Below are 25,016 nucleotides of genomic sequence, written 5' to 3'. Positions count from 1 at the left end.
CTGATTAAATGTCAGGAAAAGAGATTTTTTTTAAACGGATTTTAAATGTATTTGGCTAAGGTGTATGTACACTTCCAACTTCAACTGTACATATATACATTAAAAAAATATGTTTTTAACCTTCATTTAACTAGGCAAGTCAGTTAAGAACAAATAACAGGGGGTTAGGCTGTTCCTAGGCTGTCGTTGTAAATAAGAATTTGTTCTTAACTGACTTTGAGTCAATACGTGTTAGAATCACCTTTGGCAGCGATTACAGCCTTTACAATTACAGCTGTGAGTCTTCCTGGGTCAGTCTCTAAGAGCTGTGAGTCTTTCTGGGTAAGTCTCTTAGAGCTGTGAGTCTTTCTGGGTAAGTCTCTTAGAGCTGTGAGTCTCTTTCTGGGTCAGCCTCTAAGAGCTGTGAGTCTTTCTGGGTAAGTCTCTAAGAGCTGTGAGTCTTTCTGGGTCAGTCTCTAAAAGCTGTGAGTCTTTCTGGGTCAGTCTCTAAGAGCTGTGAGTCTTTCTGGGTAAATCTCTAAGAGCGGTGAGTCTTTCTGGGTCAGTCTCTAAGAGCTGTGAGTCTTTCTGGGTAAATCTCTAAGAGCTGTGAGTCTTTCTGGGTCAGTCTCTAAGAGCTGTGAGTCTTTCTGGGTCAATCTCTAAGAGCTGTGAGTCTTTCTGGGTAAGTCTCTAAGAGCTGTGAGTCTTTCTGGGTCAGTCTCTAAGAGCTGTGAGTCTTTCTGGGTCAGTCTCTAAGAGCTGTGAGTCTTTCTGGGTAAATCTCTAAGAGCGGTGAGTCTTTCTGGGTCAGTCTCTAAGAGCTGTGAGTCTTTCTGGGTAAATCTCTAAGAGCTGTGAGTCTTTCTGGGTAAATCTCTAAGAGCTGTGAGTCTTTCTGGGTAAATCTCTAAGAGCTGTGAGTCTTTCTGGGTAAATCTCTAAGAGCTGTGAGTCTTTCTGGGTCAGTCTCTAAAAGCTGTGAGTCTTTCTGGGTCAGTCTCTAAGAGCTGTGAGTCTTTCTGGGTAAATCTCTAAGAGCTGTGAGTCTTTCTGGGTCAGTCTCTAAGAGCTGTGAGTCTTTCTGGGTCAGTCTCTAAGAGCTGTGAGTCTTTCTGGGTCAGTCTCTAAGAGCTGTGAGTCTTTCTGGGTCAGTCTCTAAGAGCTGTGAGTCTTTCTGGGTCAGTCTCTAAGAGCTGTGAGTCTTTCTGGGTCAGTCTCTAAGAGCTGTGAGTCTTTCTGGGTCAGTCTCTAAGAGCTGTGAGTCTTTCTGGGTCAGTCTCTAAGAGCTGTGAGTCTTTCTGGGTCAGTCTCTAAGAGCTGTGAGTCTTTCTGGGTCAGTCTCTAAGAGCTGTGAGTCTTTCTGGGTCAGTCTCTAAGAGCTGTGAGTCTTTCTGGGTCAGTCTCTAAGAGCTGTGAGTCTTTCTGGGTCAGTCTCTAAGAGCTGTGAGTCTTTCTGGGTCAGTCTCTAAGAGCTGTGAGTCTTTCTGGGTCAGTCTCTAAGAGCTGTGAGTCTTTCTGGGTCAGTCTCTAAGAGCTGTGAGTCTTTCTGGGTCAGTCTCTAAAAGCTGTGAGTCTTTCTGGGTAAGTCTCTAAGAGCTGTGAGTCTTTCTGGGTAAGTCTCTAAGAGCTGTGAGTCTTTCTGGGTCAGTCTCTAAGAGCTGTGAGTCTTTCTGGGTCAGTCTCTAAGAGCTGTGAGTCTTTCTGGGTCAGTCTCTAAGAGCTGTGAGTCTTTCTGGGTCAGTCTCTAAGAGCTGTGAGTCTTTCTGGGTCAGTCTCTAAAAGCTGTGAGTCTTTCTGGGTAAGTCTCTAAGAGCTGCGAGTCTTTCTGGGTCAGTCTCTAAGAGCTGTGAGTCTTTCTGGGTCAGTCTCTAAGAGCTTTACACACCTGGATTGTGCAACATTTACCCATTATTCTTTTTTTAAATCTTCAAGCTCTGTCAAATTGGTTGTTGATCATAGCTAGACAACCATTTTCAAGTCTTGCCATAGATTTTAAAGCCGATTTAAGTCAAAACTGTAACTCGGCCACTCAGGAACATTCACTGTCTTCTTGTTAAGCAACTCCAGTGTATATTTGGCCTTGTGTTTTAGGTTATTGTCCTGCTGAAAGGTGAATTCATCTCCAAGTGTCTGGTGGAAAGCAGACTGAACCAGGTTTTCCTCTTGTCGTTATGGGATATTGTGATGTCATTATGGGGTATTGTGATGTCATTATGGGGTATTGTGTGTAGATGGGTGAGGAAAAACAACAATTTAATCCATTATGAATTCAGGATGTAACACAACATGTGGACTAATGCTTTCTGAATGCTGTGTGTGTGTGTGTGTGTGTGTGTGTGTGTGTGTGTGTGTGTGTGTGTGTGTGTGTGTGTGTGTGCCTGTGTGTGTGTGTGTGTGTACAGTGCAGGTGTCAAAAGGTAAATATGCGAAACAAAGAAAGTCCATATCTACTTACAAGTCACTGACATTCAAAGACAACATTGATAACGATCACATTTGGGAAAGAGGAAACAGTACCCGGCATAATTTATTGTCATTGTTTTGCATCCTGCTACCGAGCATCAGATCCTGCTACCGAGCATCAGATCCTGCTACCGAGCATCAGATCCTGCTACCGAGCATCAGATCCTGCTACCGAGCATCAGATCCTGCTACCGAGCATCAGATCCTGCTACCGAGCATCATATCCTGCTACCGAGCATCAGATCCTGCTACCGAGCATCATATCCTGCTATCGAGCATCAGATCCTGCTACCGCGCATCAGATCCTGCTACCGCGCATCAGATCCTGCTACCGAGCATCATATCCTGCTACCGAGCATCATATCCTGCTACTTATCATGCATCTCAGTGAGACACTATCACAGGGATTGGACACTCTGGTTCAATGAGGACCTGTATGGTGTGCAAGGTTTCACTCCAGCCCAGCACTAACACACTTTACGGCCACCCCTGTACCCCCTCGAGCATACAAAATATATATACACAAACATACAAAATATGTATACAAACATACAAAACATGTATACAAACATACAAAACATGTTCAAACATACAAAACATGTATACAAACATAAACATACAAAATACATATAAATATAAATTGATCCTGCTGATCATCTAAGAACGATCTGGAATCCAGCCTTAATGGACATGTTCTGGTATAATCTCCACCCGGCAGCCAGTAGAGGACTGGTCACCCCTCAGAGCCTGGTTCCTCTCTACCCGGCACAGCCAGTAGAGGACTGGTCCACCCCTCAGAGCCTGGTTCCTCTCTACCCAGTACAGTCAGTAGAGGACTGGTCACCCCTCAGAGCCTGGTTCCTCTCTACCCAGTACAGCCAGTAGAGGACTGGTCCACCCCTCAGAGCCTGGTTCCTCTCTACCCAGTACAGTCAGTAGAGGACTGGTCACCCCTCAGAGCCTGGTTCCTCTCTACCCAGTACAGCCAGTAGAGGACTGGTCCACCCCTCAGAGCCTGGTTCCTCTCTACCCAGTACAGCCAGTAGAGGACAGCCAGTAGAGGACTGGTCCACCCCTCAGAGCCTGGTTCCTCTCTACCCAGTACAGCCAGTAGAGGACTGGTCCACCCCTCAGAGCCTGGTTCCTCTCTACCCAGTACAGCCAGTAGAGGACTGGTCCACCCCTCAGAGCCTGGTTCCTCTCTACCCAGTACAGCCAGTAGAGGACTGGTCGCCCCTCAGAGCCTGGTTCCTCTCTACCCAGTACAGCCAGTAGAGGACTGGTCGCCCCTCAGAGCCTGGTTCCTCTGGTCTACCCAGTACAGCCAGTAGAGGACTGGTCACCCCTCAGAGCCTGGTTCCTCTGGTCTACCCAGTACAGCCAGTAGAGGACTGGTCACCCCTCAGAGCCTGGTTCCTCTGGTCTACACAGTACAGCCAGTAGAGGACTGGTCCACCCCTCAGAGCCTGGTTCCTCTGGTCTACCCAGTACAGCCAGTAGAGGACTGGTCACCCCTCAGAGCCTGGTTCCTCTCTACCCAGTACAGCCAGTAGAGGACTGGTCGCCCCTCAGAGCCTGGTTCCTCTGGTCTACCCAGTACAGCCAGTAGAGGACTGGTCACCCCTCAGAGCCTGGTTCCTCTCTACCCGGCACAGCCAGTAGAGGACTGGTCCACCCCTCAGAGCCTGGTTCCTCTCTACCCAGTACAGTCAGTAGAGGACTGGTCACCCCTCAGAGCCTGGTTCCTCTGGTCTACCCAGTACAGCCAGTAGAGGACTGGTCCACCCCTCAGAGCCTGGTTCCTCTCTACCCAGTACAGCCAGTAGAGGACTGGTCGCCCCTCAGAGCCTGGTTCCTCTGGTCTACCCAGTACAGCCAGTAGAGGACTGGTCACCCCTCAGAGCCTGGTTCCTCTGGTCTACACAGTACAGCCAGTAGAGGACTGGTCACCCCTCAGAGCCTGGTTCCTCTGGTCTACCCAGTACAGCCAGTAGAGGACTGGTCACCCCTCAGAGCCTGGTTCCTCTGGTCTACCCAGTACAGCCAGTAGAGGACTGGTCCACCCCTCAGAGCCTGGTTCCTCTCTAGCCAGTAGAGGACTGGTCACCCCTCAGAGCCTGGTTCCTCTGGTCTAGCCAGTACAGCCAGTAGAGGACTGGTCGCCCCTCAGAGCCTGGTTCCTCTCTACCCAGTACAGCCAGTAGAGGACTGGTCCACCCCTCAGAGCCTGGTTCCTCTGGTCTACCCAGTACAGCCAGTAGAGGACTGGTCACCCCTCAGAGCCTGGTTCCTCTGGTCTACCCAGTACAGCCAGTAGAGGACTGGTCGCCCCTCAGAGCCTGGTTCCTCTCTACCCAGTGCAGCCAGTAGAGGACTGGTCCACCTCTTAGAGCCTGGTTCCTCTCTACCCGGCACAGCCAGTAGAAGACTGGTCCACCCCTCAGAGCTTGGTTCCTCTCTAGGTTTCTTCCTAGGTTTTGGTCTTTCTAGGGAGTTTTTCCTAGCCACCGTGCTTCTACACCTGCATTGCTTGCTGTTTGGGGTTTTAGGCTGGGTTTCTGTACAGCACTTTGAGATATCTGCTGATGTAAAAAGGGCTTTATAAATACATTTGATTGATTGATATGACCCTCCATTCCAGCGTGGCCAATAGGAAGAGGAGCAACGGCGTGGAACTCTAGGGCAAAGTTTTGTTCCAAGTCAGCACTAAAACCCTCGAGCCACTCCCACTCACCGTATCCCAGCGTGGCCAATAGGAAGACGAGCAGCGGTGTCGGCGTGGAACCCTGTGGCATTCCGATGCGTGAGCCCCGGAACCCCCGCACTGTCACACCACATGACACTCCAACATCACAAAGGCTCTGAGGAAACACACAGACCAATCAGCACGCATCGATACAAACACATATGGTGCTGTTAGACAACATCCTCAGAATGTTACCTGGTGATATGGTGCTGTTAGACAACATACTCAGATTGTTACCTGGTGATATGGTGCTGTTAGACAACATACTCAGAATGTTACCTGGTGATATGGTGCTGTTAGACAACATACTCAGATTGTTACCTGGTGATATGGTGCTGTTAGACAACATACTCAGAATGTTACCTGGTGATATGGTGCTGTTAGACAACATACTCAGAATGTTACCTGGTGGTATGGTGCTGTTAGACAACATACTCAGATTGTTACCTGGTGATATGGTGCTGTTAGACAACATCCTCAGAATGTTACCTGGTGATATGGTGCTGTTAGACAACATCCTCAGAATGTTACCTGGTGATATGGTGCTGCTAGACAACATACTCAGATTGTTACCTGGTGATATGGTGCTGTTAGACAACATACTCAGAATGTTACCTGGTGATATGGTGCTGTTAGACAACATACTCAGAATGTTACCTGGTGATATGGTGCTGTTAGACAACATACTCAGAATGTTACCTGGTGATATGGTGCTGCTAGACAACATACTCAGAATGTTACCTGGTGATATGGTGCTGTTAGACAACATACTCAGAATGTTACCTGGTGATATGGTGCTGTTAGACAACATACTCAGAATGTTACCTGGTGATATGGTGCTGTTAGACAACACACTCAGAATGTTACCTGGTGATATGGTGCTGTTAGACAACACACTCAGAATGTTACCTGGTGATATGGTGCTGCTAGACAACATACTCAGAATGTTACCTGGTGATATGGTGCTGTTAGACAACATACTCAGAATGTTACCTGGTGATATGGTGCTGCTAGTGATAGACAACATACTCAGAATGTTACCTGGTGATATGGTGCTGCTAGTGATAGACAACATACTCAGAATGTTACCTGGTGATATGGTGCTGTTAGACAACATACTCAGAATGTTACCTGGTGATATGGTGCTGTTAGACAACATACTCAGAATGTTACCTGGTGATATGGTGCTGTTAGACAACATACTCAGAATGTTACCTGGTGATATGGTGCTGATAGACAACATACTCAGAATGTTACCTGGTGATATGGTGCTGTTAGACAACATACTCAGAATGTTACCTGGTGATATGGTGCTGTTAGACAACATACTCAGAATGTTACCTGGTGGTATGGTGCTGCTAGACAACATACTCAGAATGTTACCTGGTGATATGGTGCTGTTAGACAACATACTCAGAATGTTACCTGGTGATATGGTGCTGTTAGTGATAGACAACATACTCAGAATGTTACCTGGTGATATGGTGCTGTTAGTGATAGACAACATACTCAGAATGTTACCTGGTGATATGGTGCTGTTAGTGATAGACAACATACTCAGAATGTTACCTGGTGATATGGTGCTGTTAGTGATAGACAACATACTCAGAATGTTACCTGGTGATATGGTGCTGTTGGTGATAGACAACATACTCAGAATGTTACCTGGTGATATGGTGCTGTTAGTGATAGACAACACACTCAGAATGTTACCTGGTGATATGGTGCTGTTAGACAACATACTCAGAATGTTACCTGGTGATATGGTGCTGTTAGTGATAGACAACACACTCAGAATGTTACCTGGTGATATGGTGCTGTTAAACAACATACTCAGAATGTTACCTGGTGATATGGTGCTGCTAGACAACATACTCAGAATGTTACCTGGTGATATGGTGCTGCTAGACAACATACTCAGAATGTTACCTGGTGATATGGTGCTGTTAGACAACATACTCAGAATGTTACCTGGTGATATGGTGCTGTTAGACAACATACTCAGAATGTTACCTGGTGATATGGTGCTGCTAGACAACATACTCAGAATGTTACCTGGTGATATGGTGCTGTTAGACAACACACTCAGAATGTTACCTGGTGATATGGTGCTGTTAGACAACACACTCAGAATGTTACCTGGTGATATGGTGCTGTTAGACAACATACTCAGAATGTTACCTGGTGATATGGTGCTGATAGACAACACACTCAGAATGTTACCTGGTGATATGGTGCTGATAGACAACATACTCAGAATGTTACCTGGTGATATGGTGCTGATAGACAACACACTCAGAATGTTACCTGGTGATATGGTGCTGATAGACAACACACTCAGAATGTTACCTGGTGATATGGTGCTGTTAGACAACACACTCAGAATGTTACCTGGTGATATGGTGCTGTTAGACAACACACTCAGAATGTTACCTGGTGATATGGTGCTGTTAGACAACACACTCAGAATGTTACCTGGTGATATGGTGCTGTTAGACAACATACTCAGAATGTTACCTGGTGATATGGTGCTGCTAGTGATAGACAACATACTCAGAATGTTACCTGGTGATATGGTGCTGTTAGTGATAGACAACATACTCAGAATGTTACCTGGTGATATGGTGCTATTAGTGATAGACAACATACTCAGAATGTTACCTGGTGATATGGTGCTGTTAGACAACATACTCAGAATGTTACCTGGTGATATGGTGCTGTTAGACAACATACTCAGAATGTTACCTGGTGATATGGTGCTGTTAGACAACATACTCAGAATGTTACCTGGTGAAATGGTGCTGCTAGACAACATACTCAGAATGTTACCTGGTGATATGGTGCTGCTAGACAACATACTCAGAATGTTACCTGGTGATATGGTGCTGTTAGACAACATACTCAGAATGTTACCTGGTGATATGGTGCTGTTAGTGATAGACAACATACTCAGAATGTTACCTGGTGATATGGTGCTGTTAGTGTTAGACAACACACTCAGAATGTTACCTGGTGATATGGTGCTGCTAGTGATAGACAACATACTCAAAATGTTACCTGGTGATATGGTGCTGCTAGTGATAGACAACATACTCAAAATGTTACCTGGTGATATGGTGCTGCTAGACAACATACTCAGAATGTTACCTGGTGATATGGTGCTGCTAGACAACATACTCAGAATGTTACCTGGTGATATGGTGCTGCTAGACAACATACTCAGAATGTTACCTGGTGATATGGTGCTGCTAGACAACATACTCAGAATGTTACCTGGTGATATGGTGCTGCTAGACAACATACTCAGAATGTTACCTGGTGATATGGTGCTGCTAGACAACATACTCAGAATGTTACCTGGTGATATGGTGCTGTTAGTGATAGACAACATACTCAGAATGTTACCTGGTGATATGGTGCTGATAGACAACATACTCAGAATGTTACCTGGTGATATGGTGCTGTTAGTGATAGACAACATACTCAGATTGTTACCTGGTGATATGGTGCTGCTAGACAGCATACTCAGAATGTTACCTGGTGATATGGTGCTGCTAGACAACATACTCAGAATGTTACCTGGTGATATGGTGCTGTTAGACAACATACTCAGAATGTTACCTGGTGATATGGTGCTGTTAGACAACGTCCTCAGAATGTTACCTGGTGATATGGTGCTGATAGACAACATACTCAGAATGTTACCTGGTGATATGGTGCTGCTAGAAAACATACTCAGAATGTTACCTGGTGATATGGTGCTGTTAGACAACACACTCAGAATGTTACCTGGTGATATGGTGCTGATAGACAACATACTCAGACTGTTACCTGGTGATATGGTGCTGTTAGACAACATACTCAGAATGTTACCTGGTGATATGGTGCTGTTAGACAACATACTCAGAATGTTACCTGGTGATATGGTGCTGCTAGACAACATACTCAGAATGTTACCTGGTGATATGGTGCTGTTAGACAACGTCCTCAGAATGTTACCTGGTGATATGGTGCTGTTAGACAACGTCCTCAGAATGTTACCTGGTGATATGGTGCTGATAGACAACATACTCAGAATGTTACCTGGTGATATGGTGCTGCTAGAAAACATACTCAGAATGTTACCTGGTGATATGGTGCTGTTAGACAACATCCTCAGAATGTTACCTGGTGATATGGTGCTGTTAGACAACATACTCAGATTGTTACCTGGTGATATGGTGCTGTTAGACAACATACTCAGATTGTTACCTGGTGATATGGTGCTGTTAGACAACGTCCTCAGAATGTTACCTGGTGATATGGTGCTGATAGACAACATACTCAGAATGTTACCTGGTGATATGGTGCTGCTAGAAAACATACTCAGAATGTTACCTGGTGATATGGTGCTGTTAGACAACACACTCAGAATGTTACCTGGTGATATGGTGCTGATAGACAACATACTCAGAATGTTACCTGGTGATATGGTGCTGTTAGACAACATACTCAGAATGTTACCTGGTGATATGGTGCTGTTAGACAACATACTCAGAATGTTACCTGGTGATATGGTGCTGTTAGACAACATACTCAGAATGTTACCTGGTGATATGGTGCTGTTAGACAACATACTCAGAATGTTACCTGGTGATATGGTGCTGTTAGACAACATACTCAGAATGTTACCTGGTGGTATGGTGCTGCTAGACAACATACTCAGAATGTTACCTGGTGATATGGTGCTGTTAGACAACATACTCAGAATGTTACCTGGTGATATGGTGCTGTTAGTGATAGACAACATACTCAGAATGTTACCTGGTGATATGGTGCTGTTAGTGATAGACAACATACTCAGAATGTTACCTGGTGATATGGTGCTGTTAGTGATAGACAACATACTCAGAATGTTACCTGGTGATATGGTGCTGTTAGTGATAGACAACATACTCAGAATGTTACCTGGTGATATGGTGCTGTTAGTGATAGACAACACACTCAGAATGTTACCTGGTGATATGGTGCTGTTAGACAACATACTCAGAATGTTACCTGGTGATATGGTGCTGTTAGTGATAGACAACACACTCAGAATGTTACCTGGTGATATGGTGCTGTTAGACAACATACTCAGAATGTTACCTGGTGATATGGTGCTGTTAGTGATAGACAACATACTCAGAATGTTACCTGGTGATATGGTGCTGCTAGACAACATACTCAGAATGTTACCTGGTGATATGGTGCTGATAGACAACACACTCAGAATGTTACCTGGTGATATGGTGCTGATAGACAACATACTCAGAATGTTACCTGGTGATATGGTGCTGATAGACAACACACTCAGAATGTTACCTGGTGATATGGTGCTGATAGACAACACACTCAGAATGTTACCTGGTGATATGGTGCTGTTAGACAACACACTCAGAATGTTACCTGGTGATATGGTGCTGTTAGACAACACACTCAGAATGTTACCTGGTGATATGGTGCTGTTAGACAACACACTCAGAATGTTACCTGGTGATATGGTGCTGTTAGACAACATACTCAGAATGTTACCTGGTGATATGGTGCTGTTAGTGATAGACAACATACTCAGAATGTTACCTGGTGATATGGTGCTGTTAGTGATAGACAACATACTCAGAATGTTACCTGGTGATATGGTGCTATTAGTGATAGACAACATACTCAGAATGTTACCTGGTGATATGGTGCTGTTAGACAACATACTCAGAATGTTACCTGGTGATATGGTGCTGTTAGACAACATACTCAGAATGTTACCTGGTGATATGGTGCTGTTAGACAACATACTCAGAATGTTACCTGGTGATATGGTGCTGCTAGACAACATACTCAGAATGTTACCTGGTGATATGGTGCTGCTAGACAACATACTCAGAATGTTACCTGGTGATATGGTGCTGTTAGACAACATACTCAGAATGTTACCTGGTGATATGGTGCTGTTAGTGATAGACAACATACTCAGAGTGTTACCTGGTGATATGGTGCTGTTAGTGTTAGACAACACACTCAGAATGGTACCTGGTGATATGGTGCTGCTAGTGATAGACAACATACTCAAAATGTTACCTGGTGATATGGTGCTGCTAGTGATAGACAACATACTCAAAATGTTACCTGGTGATATGGTGCTGCTAGACAACATACTCAGAATGTTACCTGGTGATATGGTGCTGCTAGACAACATACTCAGAATGTTACCTGGTGATATGGTGCTGCTAGACAACATACTCAGAATGTTACCTGGTGATATGGTGCTGCTAGACAACATACTCAGAATGTTACCTGGTGATATGGTGCTGCTAGACAACATACTCAGAATGTTACCTGGTGATATGGTGCTGTTAGTGATAGACAACATACTCAGAATGTTACCTGGTGATATGGTGCTGATAGACAACATACTCAGAATGTTACCTGGTGATATGGTGCTGTTAGTGATAGACAACATACTCAGATTGTTACCTGGTGATATGGTGCTGCTAGACAGCATACTCAGAATGTTACCTGGTGATATGGTGCTGCTAGACAACATACTCAGAATGTTACCTGGTGATATGGTGCTGTTAGACAACATACTCAGAATGTTACCTGGTGATATGGTGCTGTTAGACAACGTCCTCAGAATGTTACCTGGTGATATGGTGCTGATAGACAACATACTCAGAATGTTACCTGGTGATATGGTGCTGCTAGAAAACATACTCAGAATGTTACCTGGTGATATGGTGCTGTTAGACAACACACTCAGAATGTTACCTGGTGATATGGTGCTGATAGACAACATACTCAGACTGTTACCTGGTGATATGGTGCTGTTAGACAACATACTCAGAATGTTACCTGGTGATATGGTGCTGTTAGACAACATACTCAGAATGTTACCTGGTGATATGGTGCTGCTAGACAACATACTCAGAATGTTACCTGGTGATATGGTGCTGTTAGACAACGTCCTCAGAATGTTACCTGGTGATATGGTGCTGTTAGACAACGTCCTCAGAATGTTACCTGGTGATATGGTGCTGATAGACAACATACTCAGAATGTTACCTGGTGATATGGTGCTGCTAGAAAACATACTCAGAATGTTACCTGGTGATATGGTGCTGTTAGACAACACACTCAGAATGTTACCTGGTGATATGGTGCTGTTAGACAACATCCTCAGAATGTTACCTGGTGATATGGTGCTGTTAGACAACATACTCAGATTGTTACCTGGTGATATGGTGCTGTTAGACAACGTCCTCAGAATGTTACCTGGTGATATGGTGCTGTTAGACAACATACTCAGATTGTTACCTGGTGATATGGTGCTGTTAGACAACGTCCTCAGAATGTTACCTGGTGATATGGTGCTGATAGACAACATACTCAGAATGTTACCTGGTGATATGGTGCTGCTAGAAAACATACTCAGAATGTTACCTGGTGATATGGTGCTGTTAGACAACACACTCAGAATGTTACCTGGTGATATGGTGCTGATAGACAACATACTCAGAATGTTACCTGGTGATATGGTGCTGTTAGACAACATACTCAGAATGTTACCTGGTGATATGGTGCTGTTAGACAACATACTCAGAATGTTACCTGGTGATATGGTGCTGTTAGACAACATACTCAGAATGTTACCTGGTGATATGGTGCTGTTAGACAACATACTCAGAATGTTACCTGGTGATATGGTGCTGTTAGACAACATACTCAGAATGTTACCTGGTGGTATGGTGCTGCTAGACAACATACTCAGAATGTTACCTGGTGATATGGTGCTGTTAGACAACATACTCAGAATGTTACCTGGTGATATGGTGCTGTTAGTGATAGACAACATACTCAGAATGTTACCTGGTGATATGGTGCTGTTAGTGATAGACAACATACTCAGAATGTTACCTGGTGATATGGTGCTGTTAGTGATAGACAACATACTCAGAATGTTACCTGGTGATATGGTGCTGTTAGTGATAGACAACATACTCAGAATGTTACCTGGTGATATGGTGCTGTTAGTGATAGACAACACACTCAGAATGTTACCTGGTGATATGGTGCTGTTAGACAACATACTCAGAATGTTACCTGGTGATATGGTGCTGTTAGTGATAGACAACACACTCAGAATGTTACCTGGTGATATGGTGCTGTTAGACAACATACTCAGAATGTTACCTGGTGATATGGTGCTGTTAGTGATAGACAACATACTCAAAATGTTACCTGGTGATATGGTGCTGTTAGACAACACACTCAGAATGTTACCTGGTGATATGGTGCTGCTAGACAACATACTCAGAATGTTACCTGGTGATATGGTGCTGTTAGACAACATACTCAGAATGTTACCTGGTGATATGGTGCTGTTAGTGATAGACAACATACTCAGAATGTTACCTGGTGATATGGTGCTGTTAGACAACATACTCAGAATGTTACCTGGTGATATGGTGCTGTTAGACAACATACTCAGAATGTTACCTGGTGATATGGTGCTGTTAGACAACATACTCAGAATGTTACCTGGTGATATGGTGCTGTTAGACAACACACTCAGAATGTTACCTGGTGATATGGTGCTGATAGACAACACACTCAGAATGTTACCTGGTGATATGGTGCTGATAGACAACACACTCAGAATGTTACCTGGTGATATGGTGCTGTTAGACAACACACTCAGAATGTTACCTGGTGGTATGGTGCTGCTAGACAACATACTCAGAATGTTACCTGGTGATATGGTGCTGTTAGACAACATACTCAGAATGTTACCTGGTGATATGGTGCTGTTAGTGATAGACAACATACTCAGAATGTTACCTGGTGATATGGTGCTGTTAGTGATAGACAACATACTCAGAATGTTACCTGGTGATATGGTGCTGTTAGTGATAGACAACATACTCAGAATGTTACCTGGTGATATGGTGCTGTTAGTGATAGACAACATACTCAGAATGTTACCTGGTGATATGGTGCTGTTAGACAACATACTCAGAATGTTACCTGGTGATATGGTGCTGTTAGACAACATACTCAGAATGTTACCTGGTGATATGGTGCTGTTAGACAACATACTCAGAATGTTACCTGGTGATATGGTGCTGTTAGACAACATACTCAGAATGTTACCTGGTGATATGGTGCTGTTAGACAACATACTCAGAATGTTACCTGGTGATATGGTGCTGCTAGACAACATACTCAGAATGTTACCTGGTGATATGGTGCTGCTAGACAACATACTCAGAATGTTACCTGGTGATATTTACATTACATTTAAGTCATTTAGCAGACGCTCTATGGTGCTGTTAGACAACATACTCAGAATGTTACCTGGTGATATGGTGCTGCTAGTGATAGACAACATACTCAAAATGTTACCTGGTGATATGGTGCTGCTAGTGATAGACAACATACTCAAAATGTTACCTGGTGATATGGTGCTGCTAGACAACATACTCAGAATGTTACCTGGTGATATGGTGCTGCTAGACAACATACTCAGAATGTTACCTGGTGATATGGTGCTGCTAGACAACATACTCAGAATGTTACCTGGTGATATGGTGCTGTTAGTGATAGACAACATACTCAGAATGTTACCTGGTGATATGGTGCTGTTAGACAACATACTCAGAATGTTACCTGGTGATATGGTGCTGTTAGTGATAGACAACATACTCAGAATGTTACCTGGTGATATGGTGCTGTTAGACAACGTCCTCAGAATGTTACCTGGTGATATGGTGCTGATAGACAACATACTCAGAATGTTACCTGGTGATATGGTGCTGCTAGAAAACATACTCAGAATGTTACCTGGTGATATGGTGCTGTTAGACAACACACTCAGAATGTTACCTGGTGATATGGTGCTGTTAGACAACATACTCAGAATGTTACCTGGTGATATGGTGCTGTTAGACAACATACTCAGAATGTTACCTGGTGATATGGTGCTGTTAGACAACATACTCAGAATGTTACCTGGTGATATGGTGCTGTTAGACAACATACTCAGAATGTTACCTGGTGATATGGTGCTGTTAGACAACATACTCAGAATGTTACCTGGTGATATGGTGCTGTTAGACAACATACTCAGAATGTTACCTGGTGATATGGTGCTGTTAGACAACATACTCAGAATGTTACCTGGTGATATGGTGCTGCTAGACAACATACTCAGAATGTTACCTGGTGATATGGTGCTGCTAGACAACATACTCAGAATGTTACCTGGTGATATGGTGCTGTTAGACAACACACTCAGAATGTTACCTGGTGATATGGTGCTGCTAGACAACATACTCAGAATGTTACCTGGTGATATGGTGCTGTTAGACAACATACTCCGAATGTTACCTGGTGATATGGTGCTGCTAGACAACATACTCAGAATGTTACCTGGTGATATGGTGCTGTTAGACAACACACTCAGAATGTTACCTGGTGATATGGTGCTGCTAGTGATAGACACCATGTAGAGACAGAATACAGACAGAGGAATTTGCTTTGGGTTCCTTTGAGTGTCTAGGTCTGAAAAATTAAAACTCATGTTAGCTCCTAGTGCTAATGCCTCAGCGTTTATCTCAGTGGGCTCAGTGCATAAAGTAAGTAATGGACATAGGTTATTATGTCATTACTGTGTAAAGTGTCAAGGGTACAGCATTACCGTGTAATGTAAAGTGTACAGCATTACCGTGTAAAGTGTTACAGTGTGACCCTCAGCTCAGTCACACTCTCTCCTAACTGAAATAAATGTAACATAACTGCCTGTAAGCACAATGGAGCTGCTCCCTTTCCTCCGCTCTCTCCCCTCCCTCCTTTTCCTTTCCTCCCCTCCCTGATATAGTTTTTCCATACAGTGTGGAACAACAGTGAAGTTAAAATAACTATCCGTCTGGTGAGTTTTATTGAGCAGGGAATACACTGTATGTCTTCATGTTTGCTTCCATTAAAGAGCACCCTCTGTGTTCTGTGAGACAGGTAACTCTTTATCCACATTATAGCAGGGGGTGTAAATACATAACACATGTGTTTTTCCAGCAGCAGATTATGATCGATAATGTCAAAAGCTGCACTGAAGTCTAACAAGACAGCCTCCACAATCATTTTATCATCAATTTCTCTCAACCAATCATCAGTCATTTGTGTAAGTGCTGTGCTTGTTGAATGTCCTTCCCTATAAGTCTGTTGTCAATTTGTTTACTGTAAAATAGCATTGCATGTGTTCAAACACCATTTTTCCCAGAAGTTTACTAAGGGTTGGTAACAGTCTGATTGGTTGGCTATTTGAGCCAGTAAAGGGGGCTTTACTATTCTTGGGTAGCGGAATGACTTTAGCTTCCCTCCAGGCTTGAGGGCACACGCTCTCTAGTAGGCTTAAATTGAAGATATGACAAACAGGAGTGGCAATATCGTCTGCTATTATCCTAAAACAAATTCCATCCAGATCGTCAGACCCCGGTGGCTTGTCATTGTTGATATACAATCATTTTTTTCACTTCTTCCAAACTCACTTTAAGGAATTCAAAATTACAATTGTTGTCTTTCATAATTTGGTCAGATGTACTTGGATGTGTAGTGTCAGCGTTTGTTGCTGGCATGTCATGCCTAAGTTTGCTTATCTTACCAATTAAAAAATGTATTAAAAGTAGTTGGTAATATCAGTGGATTTTGTGATGAATGAGCCGCCTCAGTGACGGAGCTGAGTTTGCCTTTTTGCCCTAAATGTAATTCAAGGTGCTCCAAAGCTATTTACTGTCATTCATCTTTTGTTTCATAGTGTAGTTTCTTCTTCTTTTTATTCAGTTTTAGTCACATGATTTCTCCATTTGCAGTACGTTTGACAATCCGCTAGCAAACAACTGCCTCATTGGAACTCCGGTTTGTCAATATTGTCTCGTAATAAAACACAGCTTCTACAGCACTGGAAACATTCATTAGTTGTTCCATGCCAAGCGGGCTCCATGGCAACATAGCTAGCTGACTAGCTGGTAGTAGGTGTTGACACAGGTCTCCGAGTTGTTGAGTTCTGAAATTTCTCAGGGTTGAATCGGTGTCGCCCTCACGTCTGCTTCATCGAACCACTTCCGTATTGGGCACATCACTTGTACTTCCTGTTTGAGCTTTTGTTTGTAAACAGGAGAATGGAGTCATGGTCAGATGTGCCGAAGGGAGGGTCTTGTATGCGTTTCTGTGGGTAGAGTAAAAGTGGTCTAGAATTGTATCACTCCTAGTGGTAGAAGTGAGGTAGTACGGTTTTAAGTCTCCGCCCACCAGAAACGCAGTCTCTGGGTGAGCGGTTTCCTGTTTGTTTCATGGCCCCATACAGTGGATTGAGTGCCAGAGTAGTTGTTGGCTTCTGATGGAATGTAGACAGCCGTGATAATTACGAATTGAGAACTCTTGGTAGATCCTACGATCCTGCCGCTGCATGGAGAATCCACCGAGTACTACGTGCATAGCGTCATCATCCTGCCACGTTTCAGGAAGACATGCTATGGCAGTATTGTCAAGTCATTCTGATAGGAGACTCTCGAAACAAAACTCATCCATCTTATTCTCCAGGGACTGGGCATTTGGTCAATAGAACAGACGGGAGCGCCTCGTCTCCCGCGTCTACGCATGCTGTGTTTTGGTAGCCCATGGAACAAAGGGTCCGGTAGGAGCAGTGGAACAGCTGAGTCGGAGTTTAAGTCGTATTCAAAGTCGAACAGGAGGTTAGTAACTGTCGGTCTGACGTCCAGAAGTGGCGGTCATATGTGAAACTAGTAGGAACTTTGATAAACACGATAAAAAGTCAATAGCAGGGGGGCCTCCCGGGTGGCGCAGTGGTCTAGAGCACTGCATCGCAGTGCTATGCTGCGCCACCAGAGTCTGGGTTCGCGCCCAGGCTCTGTCGCAGCCGGCCGCGACCGGGAGGTCCGTGGGGCGACGCACAATTGGCTTAGCGTCGTCCGGGTTAGGGAGGGTTTGGCCGGTAGGGATATCCTTGTCTCATCGCGCTCCAGCGACTCCTGTGGCGGGCCGGGCGCAGTGCGCGCTAACTGAGGGGGGCGGGTGCACGGTGTTTCCTCCGACACATTGGTGCGGCTGGCTTCCGGGTTGGAGGCGCGCTGTGTTAAGAAGCAGTGCGGCTTGGTTGGGTTGTGCTTCGGAGGACGCATGACTTTCGACCTTCGTCTCTCCCGAGCCCGTACGGGAGTTGTAGCGATGAGACAAGATAGTAATTACTAGCGATTGGATACCACGAAAATTGGGGAGAAAAGGGGATAAAATTTAAAAAAAAAAAAAAAAAAAAGTCAATAGCAGGTTGAAACGCTTAAGATGTCGCCCTTCTCCGTCAGCGCCATCTTGGTTCGGTAATAATTAGGATCACCACTTTATTTTAAGAAATTGAAATGTCGGAATTATTTCTTTCATCACATTCCCAGTGGGTCAGAAGTTTACATACACTCAATTAGTATTTGGTAGCATTGCCTTTAAATTGTTAACACGCCTTTTCAGTTCTGCCCACAAATTTTCTATAGGATTGAGGTCAGGGCTTTGTGATGGCCGCTCCAATACCTTGACTTTGTTGTCCTTAATCCATTTTGCCACAACTTTGGAAGTGTACTTGGGGTCATTGTCCATTTGGAAGATCCATTTGCGACCAAGCTTTAACTTCCTGACTGATGTCTTGAGATGTTGCTTCAATATATCCACATAATTTTCCTTCCTCATGATGCCATGTATTTTGTGAAGTTCACCAGTCCCTCCTGCAGCAAAGCACCCCCACAACATGATGCTGCCACTCCCGTGCTTCACGGTTGGGATGGTGTTCTTCGGCTTGTAAGCCTCCCCCTTTTCCTTCAAACATAACAATGGTCATTTTGGCCAAACAGTTATATTTTTGTTTCATCAGACCAGAGGACATTTCTCCAAAAAGTACGATCTTTGTCCCCATGTGCAGTTGCAAACCGTAGTCTGAATTTTTTATGGCGGTTTTGGAGCAGTGGCTTCTTCCTTGCTGAGCGGCCTTTCAGGTTATGTCGATATAGGACTCGTTTTACTGTGGATATACATACTTTTGTACCTGTTTCCTCCAGCATCTTCACAAGGTCCTTTGCTGTTGTTCTGGGATTAATTTGCACTTTTCGCACCAAAGTACGTTCATTTCTAGGAGACAGAACGTGTCTCCTTCCTGAGCGGTATGACGGCTGCATGGTCCCATGGTGTTTATACTTGCGTACTATTGTTGGTACAGATGAACGCGGTACCTTCAGGCATTTGGAAATTGCTCCCAAGGATGAACCAGACTTGTGGAGGTCTACAATTTTTTTTCCTGAGGTGTTGGCTGATTTCTTTTGATTTTCCCATGATGTCAAGCAAAGAGGCACTGAGTTTGAAGGTAGGCCTTGAAATACATCCACAGGTACACCTCCAATTGACTCAAATTATGTAAATTATCCTATCAGAAGCTTCTAAAGCCATGACATCATTTTCTGGAAATTTCCAAGCTGTTTAAAACCTCTTGGCGCACAGATCCCTTTCGCGAGATCATTTGTGTCTGCTGAATTGCAGACTGCCAAATTCAAATTAAATTACTAAAATTATTTAATTTCATGAAATCACAAGTGCGATATACCGAAACACAGCTTAGCTTGTTGTTAATCCACCTGGCGTGTCAGATTGAGAGAAAAAAAGCTTTACAGCGAAAGCAAACCAAGCGTTTGTGTGATGACATCGATCAATAGACAAAACATTACAAACACCTAGTAGCAAAGTAGCTTGGTCACGAAAGTCAGAAAAGCAATAAAATTAAATCGCTTACCTTTGATGATCTTCGGATGTTTGCACTCACGAGACTCCCAGTTACACAATAAATGTTTGTTTTGTTCGATAAAGATTATTTTTTATATCCAAAAACCTCCATTTGGTTGGCGTGTTTTGTTGAGTAATCCACAGGCTCGTGCTGGTCATGACGGGCAGACGAAAATTCCAAATAGTATCCGTAAAGTTCGTAGAAACATGTCAAACGTTTTTTATAAATCAATCCTCAGGTTGTTTTTAACATAAATAATCGATAATATTTTAACCGGACGGTAAACTATTCAATACAAGAGAGAAAGAAAATGAACAAATCGAAGGACATCTGGCAGTCCACTGATGCGATGTGATCAATCTCGCTCATTTTTCAGAATAAAAGCTTGAAACTATGTCTAAAGACTGTTCACACCCTGAGGAAGCCATAGGAAAAGGAATCTGGTTGATATCCCTTTAAATGGAGGGGCAGGCAATGGAACAGGGAGGTTTCAAAATAAGAGGCACTTCCTGGTTGGATTTCCTCAGGTTTTCGCCTGCAAAATCAGTTGTGTTATACTCACAGACAATATTTTGACAGTTTGGGAAACTTTTGAGTGTTTTCTATCCTAATCTGCCAATTATATGCATATTCTAGCATCTGGGCCTGAGAAATAGGCAGTTTACTTTGGGAACGTTATTTATCCAAACATAAAAATACTGCCCCCTAGCTTCAAGAGGATAACAGGCACAGTCAACTTAGTGTATGTAAACTTCTGACCCACTGGAATTGTGATACAGTGAATTATAAGTGAAATAATCTGTCTGTAAACAATTGTTGGAAAATTTACTTGTCATGCACAAAGTAGATATCCTAACCGACTTGCCAAAACTATAGTTTGTTAACAAGAAATTTGTGGAGTGATTGAAAAACAAGTTTTAATGACCTCAACCTAAGTGTATGTAAACTTCCGACTTCAACTGTACATATGAAGTGGGTAAAACAGTATGTAAACATTATTAAAGTGACCACTGATTCCATGTCTATTTACATAGGGCAGTAGTCTCTAAGGTGCAGGGTAGAGTACCAGGTGGTAGCCGGCTAGTAACAGTGACTAAGTTCAGGGTAGGGTACTGGACGGAGGCTGGCTAGTGACGACTGTTTAACAGTCTGATGGCCTGGAGATAGAAGCTGTTTTTCAGTCTCTCTGTCCCAGCTTTGATGCACCTCTACTGTGTCCGCCTTCTGGATGATAGCGGTGTGAACAGGCAGTGGCTATAGTCTCCTGTACTCATTTGTTTTGTTGACATTGAGGGAGGTTCATTTCCTGGCACCACTCCGCCAGGGCTCTCACCTCCTCCCTATAGCCAGTCTCATCGGTAATCAGGCCTACCACTGTTGTGTCATCAGCAAACTTGATGATTGAGTTGGGAGGCATGCGTGGCCATGCAGTCATGCGTGAACAGGGAGTACAGGAGGGAGCTGAGCACAGTGTCTGTCTGGCCGTCTGCATCTCAGTCTCACAGTAACCCTTAAAGTAAATTAAAGACATTCTCTGGAACTTTGGTGACTACATAAGTGTTTTTTAATCCTCCCACTTTGGGCTGAATGTGTCAATGTGTAGTTCAGACATGAATAACCTATGAGCAGAACTACTGTTATACCTCAACCACAAAACCCATAGTTTGAAAGTGACTGTTTTCTGGCTTGAAAGTGACTGTTTTCTGGCTTGAAAGGTGACTGTTTTCTGTGGCGTCATTTTGAGTACGGCAAGCTTGGGTCCCGTGGGCCAGCCCCCTAGCAACAGGAGTTCCAGTCCCTCGCCATTTGAGTGACAGCTAGCAAGATGCACATTGACCAGTTAGACAGTGACAGAGGACCCTGTGTTATAGTCCACATATCTGCACACAGTGATGCTATTTTCAGGGCCCCGTTAAAGGCTTTCGAGCGCTACTTCAGAACTACTGACTGAAATTATACGCAAAGTTTGAGAGTGGATCTTTAAAGTAATGGTTCTGCTGGTTGTACACACCAGTACTGGTTGGAAAGTGGAAAGTCATGACCATGTTCAGGCTGAATGTAGTAGGCCAAATCAGCAGTTATAAAACCTGTCCAACTGGTGTTGAAGCCTGGGGACCTATAGCACCCCCCCCCCCCCCCCCAATCTCCATCTCTTATCTCCTGCTCAAATACTTTTCTACAAGTCTATGAGGTGAATCAGAGATCAGAGTTGACAGGTTAATTATTCTGAGGTAGCCTAAGTTATTACTAGTAACAGAGATCACGTGGCATCCATTCCAATGACGACAGCAGCAGAACATATTTCTGTTTAATTTGCTGTTATATTTCATATAATATTCATCTACAACAGCCTGGGATTGTTACTGAGGAACACTCACATCGTCTGGCCTTATTGTCTAGTAGACGAAGGAGAAAAGGCTGTTGTCTGGTATGAAACAGAGAGAGCCCAGCCAACTTTATACAACAGAGGAGACTGGTGGAAAGGAGCTACAGGAGGACAGGTTCGTTGTAATGGCTGGAATGGAATAAATGCAACAGAATCGACCGTGTGGCTTTCATTTGTTTGATACCGTTCCATTTATTCCATTCCAGCCATTACAACAAACCCGTCCTCTTAAACCTCCTCCCACCAGCCTCCTCTGCTACACACACACACTCTGCTCACGGGCCAACTCTGCTCACGGGCCAACTCTGCTCACGGGCCAACTCTGCTCACGGGCCAACTCTGCTCACGGGCCAACTCTGCTCACGGGCCAACTCTGCTCACGGGCCAACTCTGCTCACGGGCCAACTCTGCAACACCCACTGACTCCAAGTTTCCCCCTGCCACACACATAGCACTGTCCATGTCAACTATAACAGACACTAGACAGGCCAAACCCACAGCCAGCTCATATCACTGTCCATATCAACTATAACAGACAAATTAGGATATATATATATATATATATATAGCCTAATTAAATAAATCTAATTAAAATATATATTTTTTAACTAGGCAAGTCAGTTAAGAACAAATTCTTATTTAGAATGACGGCCTCCCCCCTGTCCAAAACCGGACGATGCTGGGCCAATTGTGCACCGCCCTATGGGACTCCCAATCAAGGCCGGATGTGATACAGCCTGAATACGAACCAGGGACTGTAGTGACGCCTCTTGCACTGAGATGCGGTGCCTTAGACCACTGCGCCTATAGGCCACTAGGGAGCCTATAGGCTAATCACAACCTACATGAGGCATGTACAACCTTTTGTTTACCTTAAAAGGACTCAGGACTTCCCCAATGAGGCCCTTTCATCTGACTGGGGAAGCAGATAACATTTTCTCTGCATTTAGTTTGAAGGCATTTGCTAACAACCGTTAGCGCAATTGCTAACTAGCGTTGCGCAATGACTGGAAGTTTATGGGAACAGCTAGCATCGTGGACATCACTAGGACCTGGCTTTCGGAGCTTTAGCCCCAAATAATGTTGGGTCAGCCCAGAATCTTTTGCGCTGCTGTAATGGTATAAAAGGAACAAAATGGAGTCAACTGAATGCGCCACTTAGTTCATAGAGCCGCCTGAAACTCCTGAAGTCATCCAACCTTATACAAATCAGGGATGTAGAGCTGCCTGAAACTCCTGAAGTCATCCAACCTTATAAAAATCAGGGATGTAGAGCTGCCTGAAACTCCTGAAGTCACCCAACCTTATAAAAATCAGGGATGTAGAGCTGCCTGAAACTCCTGAAGTCACCCAACCTTATAAAAATCAGAGATGTAGAGCTGCCTGAAACTCCTGAAGTCACCCAACCTTATAAAAATCAGAGATGTAGAGCTGCCTGAAGTCATCCAACCTTATAAAAATCAGAGATGTAGAGCTGCCTGAAACTCCTGAAGTCATCCAACCTTATAAAAATCAGAGATGTAGAGCTGCCTGAAACTCCTGAAGTCACCCAACCTTATAAAAATCAGGGATGTAGAGCTGCCTGAAGTCACCCAACCTAATAAAAATCAGGGATGTAGAGCTGCCTGAAGTCACCCAACCTAATAAAAATCAGGGATGTAGAGCTGCCTGAAGTCACCCAACCTAATAAAAATCAGGGATGTAGAGCTGCCTGAAGTCACCCAACCTAATAAAAATCAGGGATGTAGAGCTGCCTGAAGTCACCCAACCTAATAAAAATCAGGGATGTAGAGCTGCCTGAAGTCACCCAACCTAATAAAAATCAGGGATGTAGAGCCGCCTGAAGTCACCCAACCTAATAAAAATCAGGGATGTAGAGCTGCCTGAAGTCACCCAACCTAATAAAAATCAGGGATGTAGAGCTGCCTGAAGTCATCCAACCTAATAAAAATCAGGGATGTAGAGCTGCCTGAAGTCACCCAACCTTGTAAAAATCAGATGTAGAGCTGCCTGAAACTCCTGAAGTCTTCCAACCTTATAAAAATCAGGGATGTAGAGCTGCCTGAAACTCCTGAAGTCATCCAACCTTATAAAAATCAGAGATGTAGAGCTGCCTGAAACTCCTGAAGTCACCCAACCTTGTAAAAATCCGGGGTGTCGTACTGCCGGTGCACAGCGGAGCGACCCTGCCTCACTTCTCAGAAATGGCTCGCAAGATCCCGTAATGATTAGTATTCTACATAACAAACTGAACATAATAGCATGATCAAATCAAAGTTTATTTGTCAGGCTGCTGTTCCACCCCAAAACACCATGACATTTCTTAGGACAATTGAGGACGATTGTGTTGAACTGTAGGATTTTTGTTTAACGCCATCCGCTCTATAATGTGATTAGTTCGGCCCGGTTAGCCATCCTTATTTACATCATTCTACAAGATCGAAATGCATATTCCCATGAAACTGATTGGGGGAATCACATGGTTGGCATTGCAGCACGGACGTTTCACCGGTAAAACGTGAAGAATTATATAATTCACGATTTGACAGTGATGACGGCATAATTTATAAGGTAGGTCTAACTTGGTGTTTTAG

General features: G+C 44.0%; 1 protein-coding gene across 1 annotated transcript in view; it reads right to left on the bottom strand.

The window, feature by feature from the left end:
• LOC139552881 (thrombospondin type-1 domain-containing protein 1) overlaps window positions 1-25,016 on the bottom strand; it is a 45,528-nt gene that overhangs the window by 16,738 nt on the left and 3,774 nt on the right. Inside the window, exon 2 of the mRNA XM_071365000.1 lies at window positions 5,180-5,306. Coding sequence (XP_071221101.1) covers window positions 5,180-5,240 — 61 coding nt within the window. The 5' untranslated portion in view covers window positions 5,241-5,306. The remainder of the gene's footprint in view (window positions 1-5,179; window positions 5,307-25,016) is intronic.

The sequence above is a fragment of the Salvelinus alpinus genome, chromosome 24 (assembly GCF_045679555.1).
Source record: "Salvelinus alpinus chromosome 24, SLU_Salpinus.1, whole genome shotgun sequence".
In the NCBI taxonomy this organism is placed as follows: Eukaryota; Metazoa; Chordata; class Actinopteri; order Salmoniformes; family Salmonidae; genus Salvelinus; species Salvelinus alpinus.
This window is presented reverse-complemented; position numbering and strand designations above follow the sequence as displayed.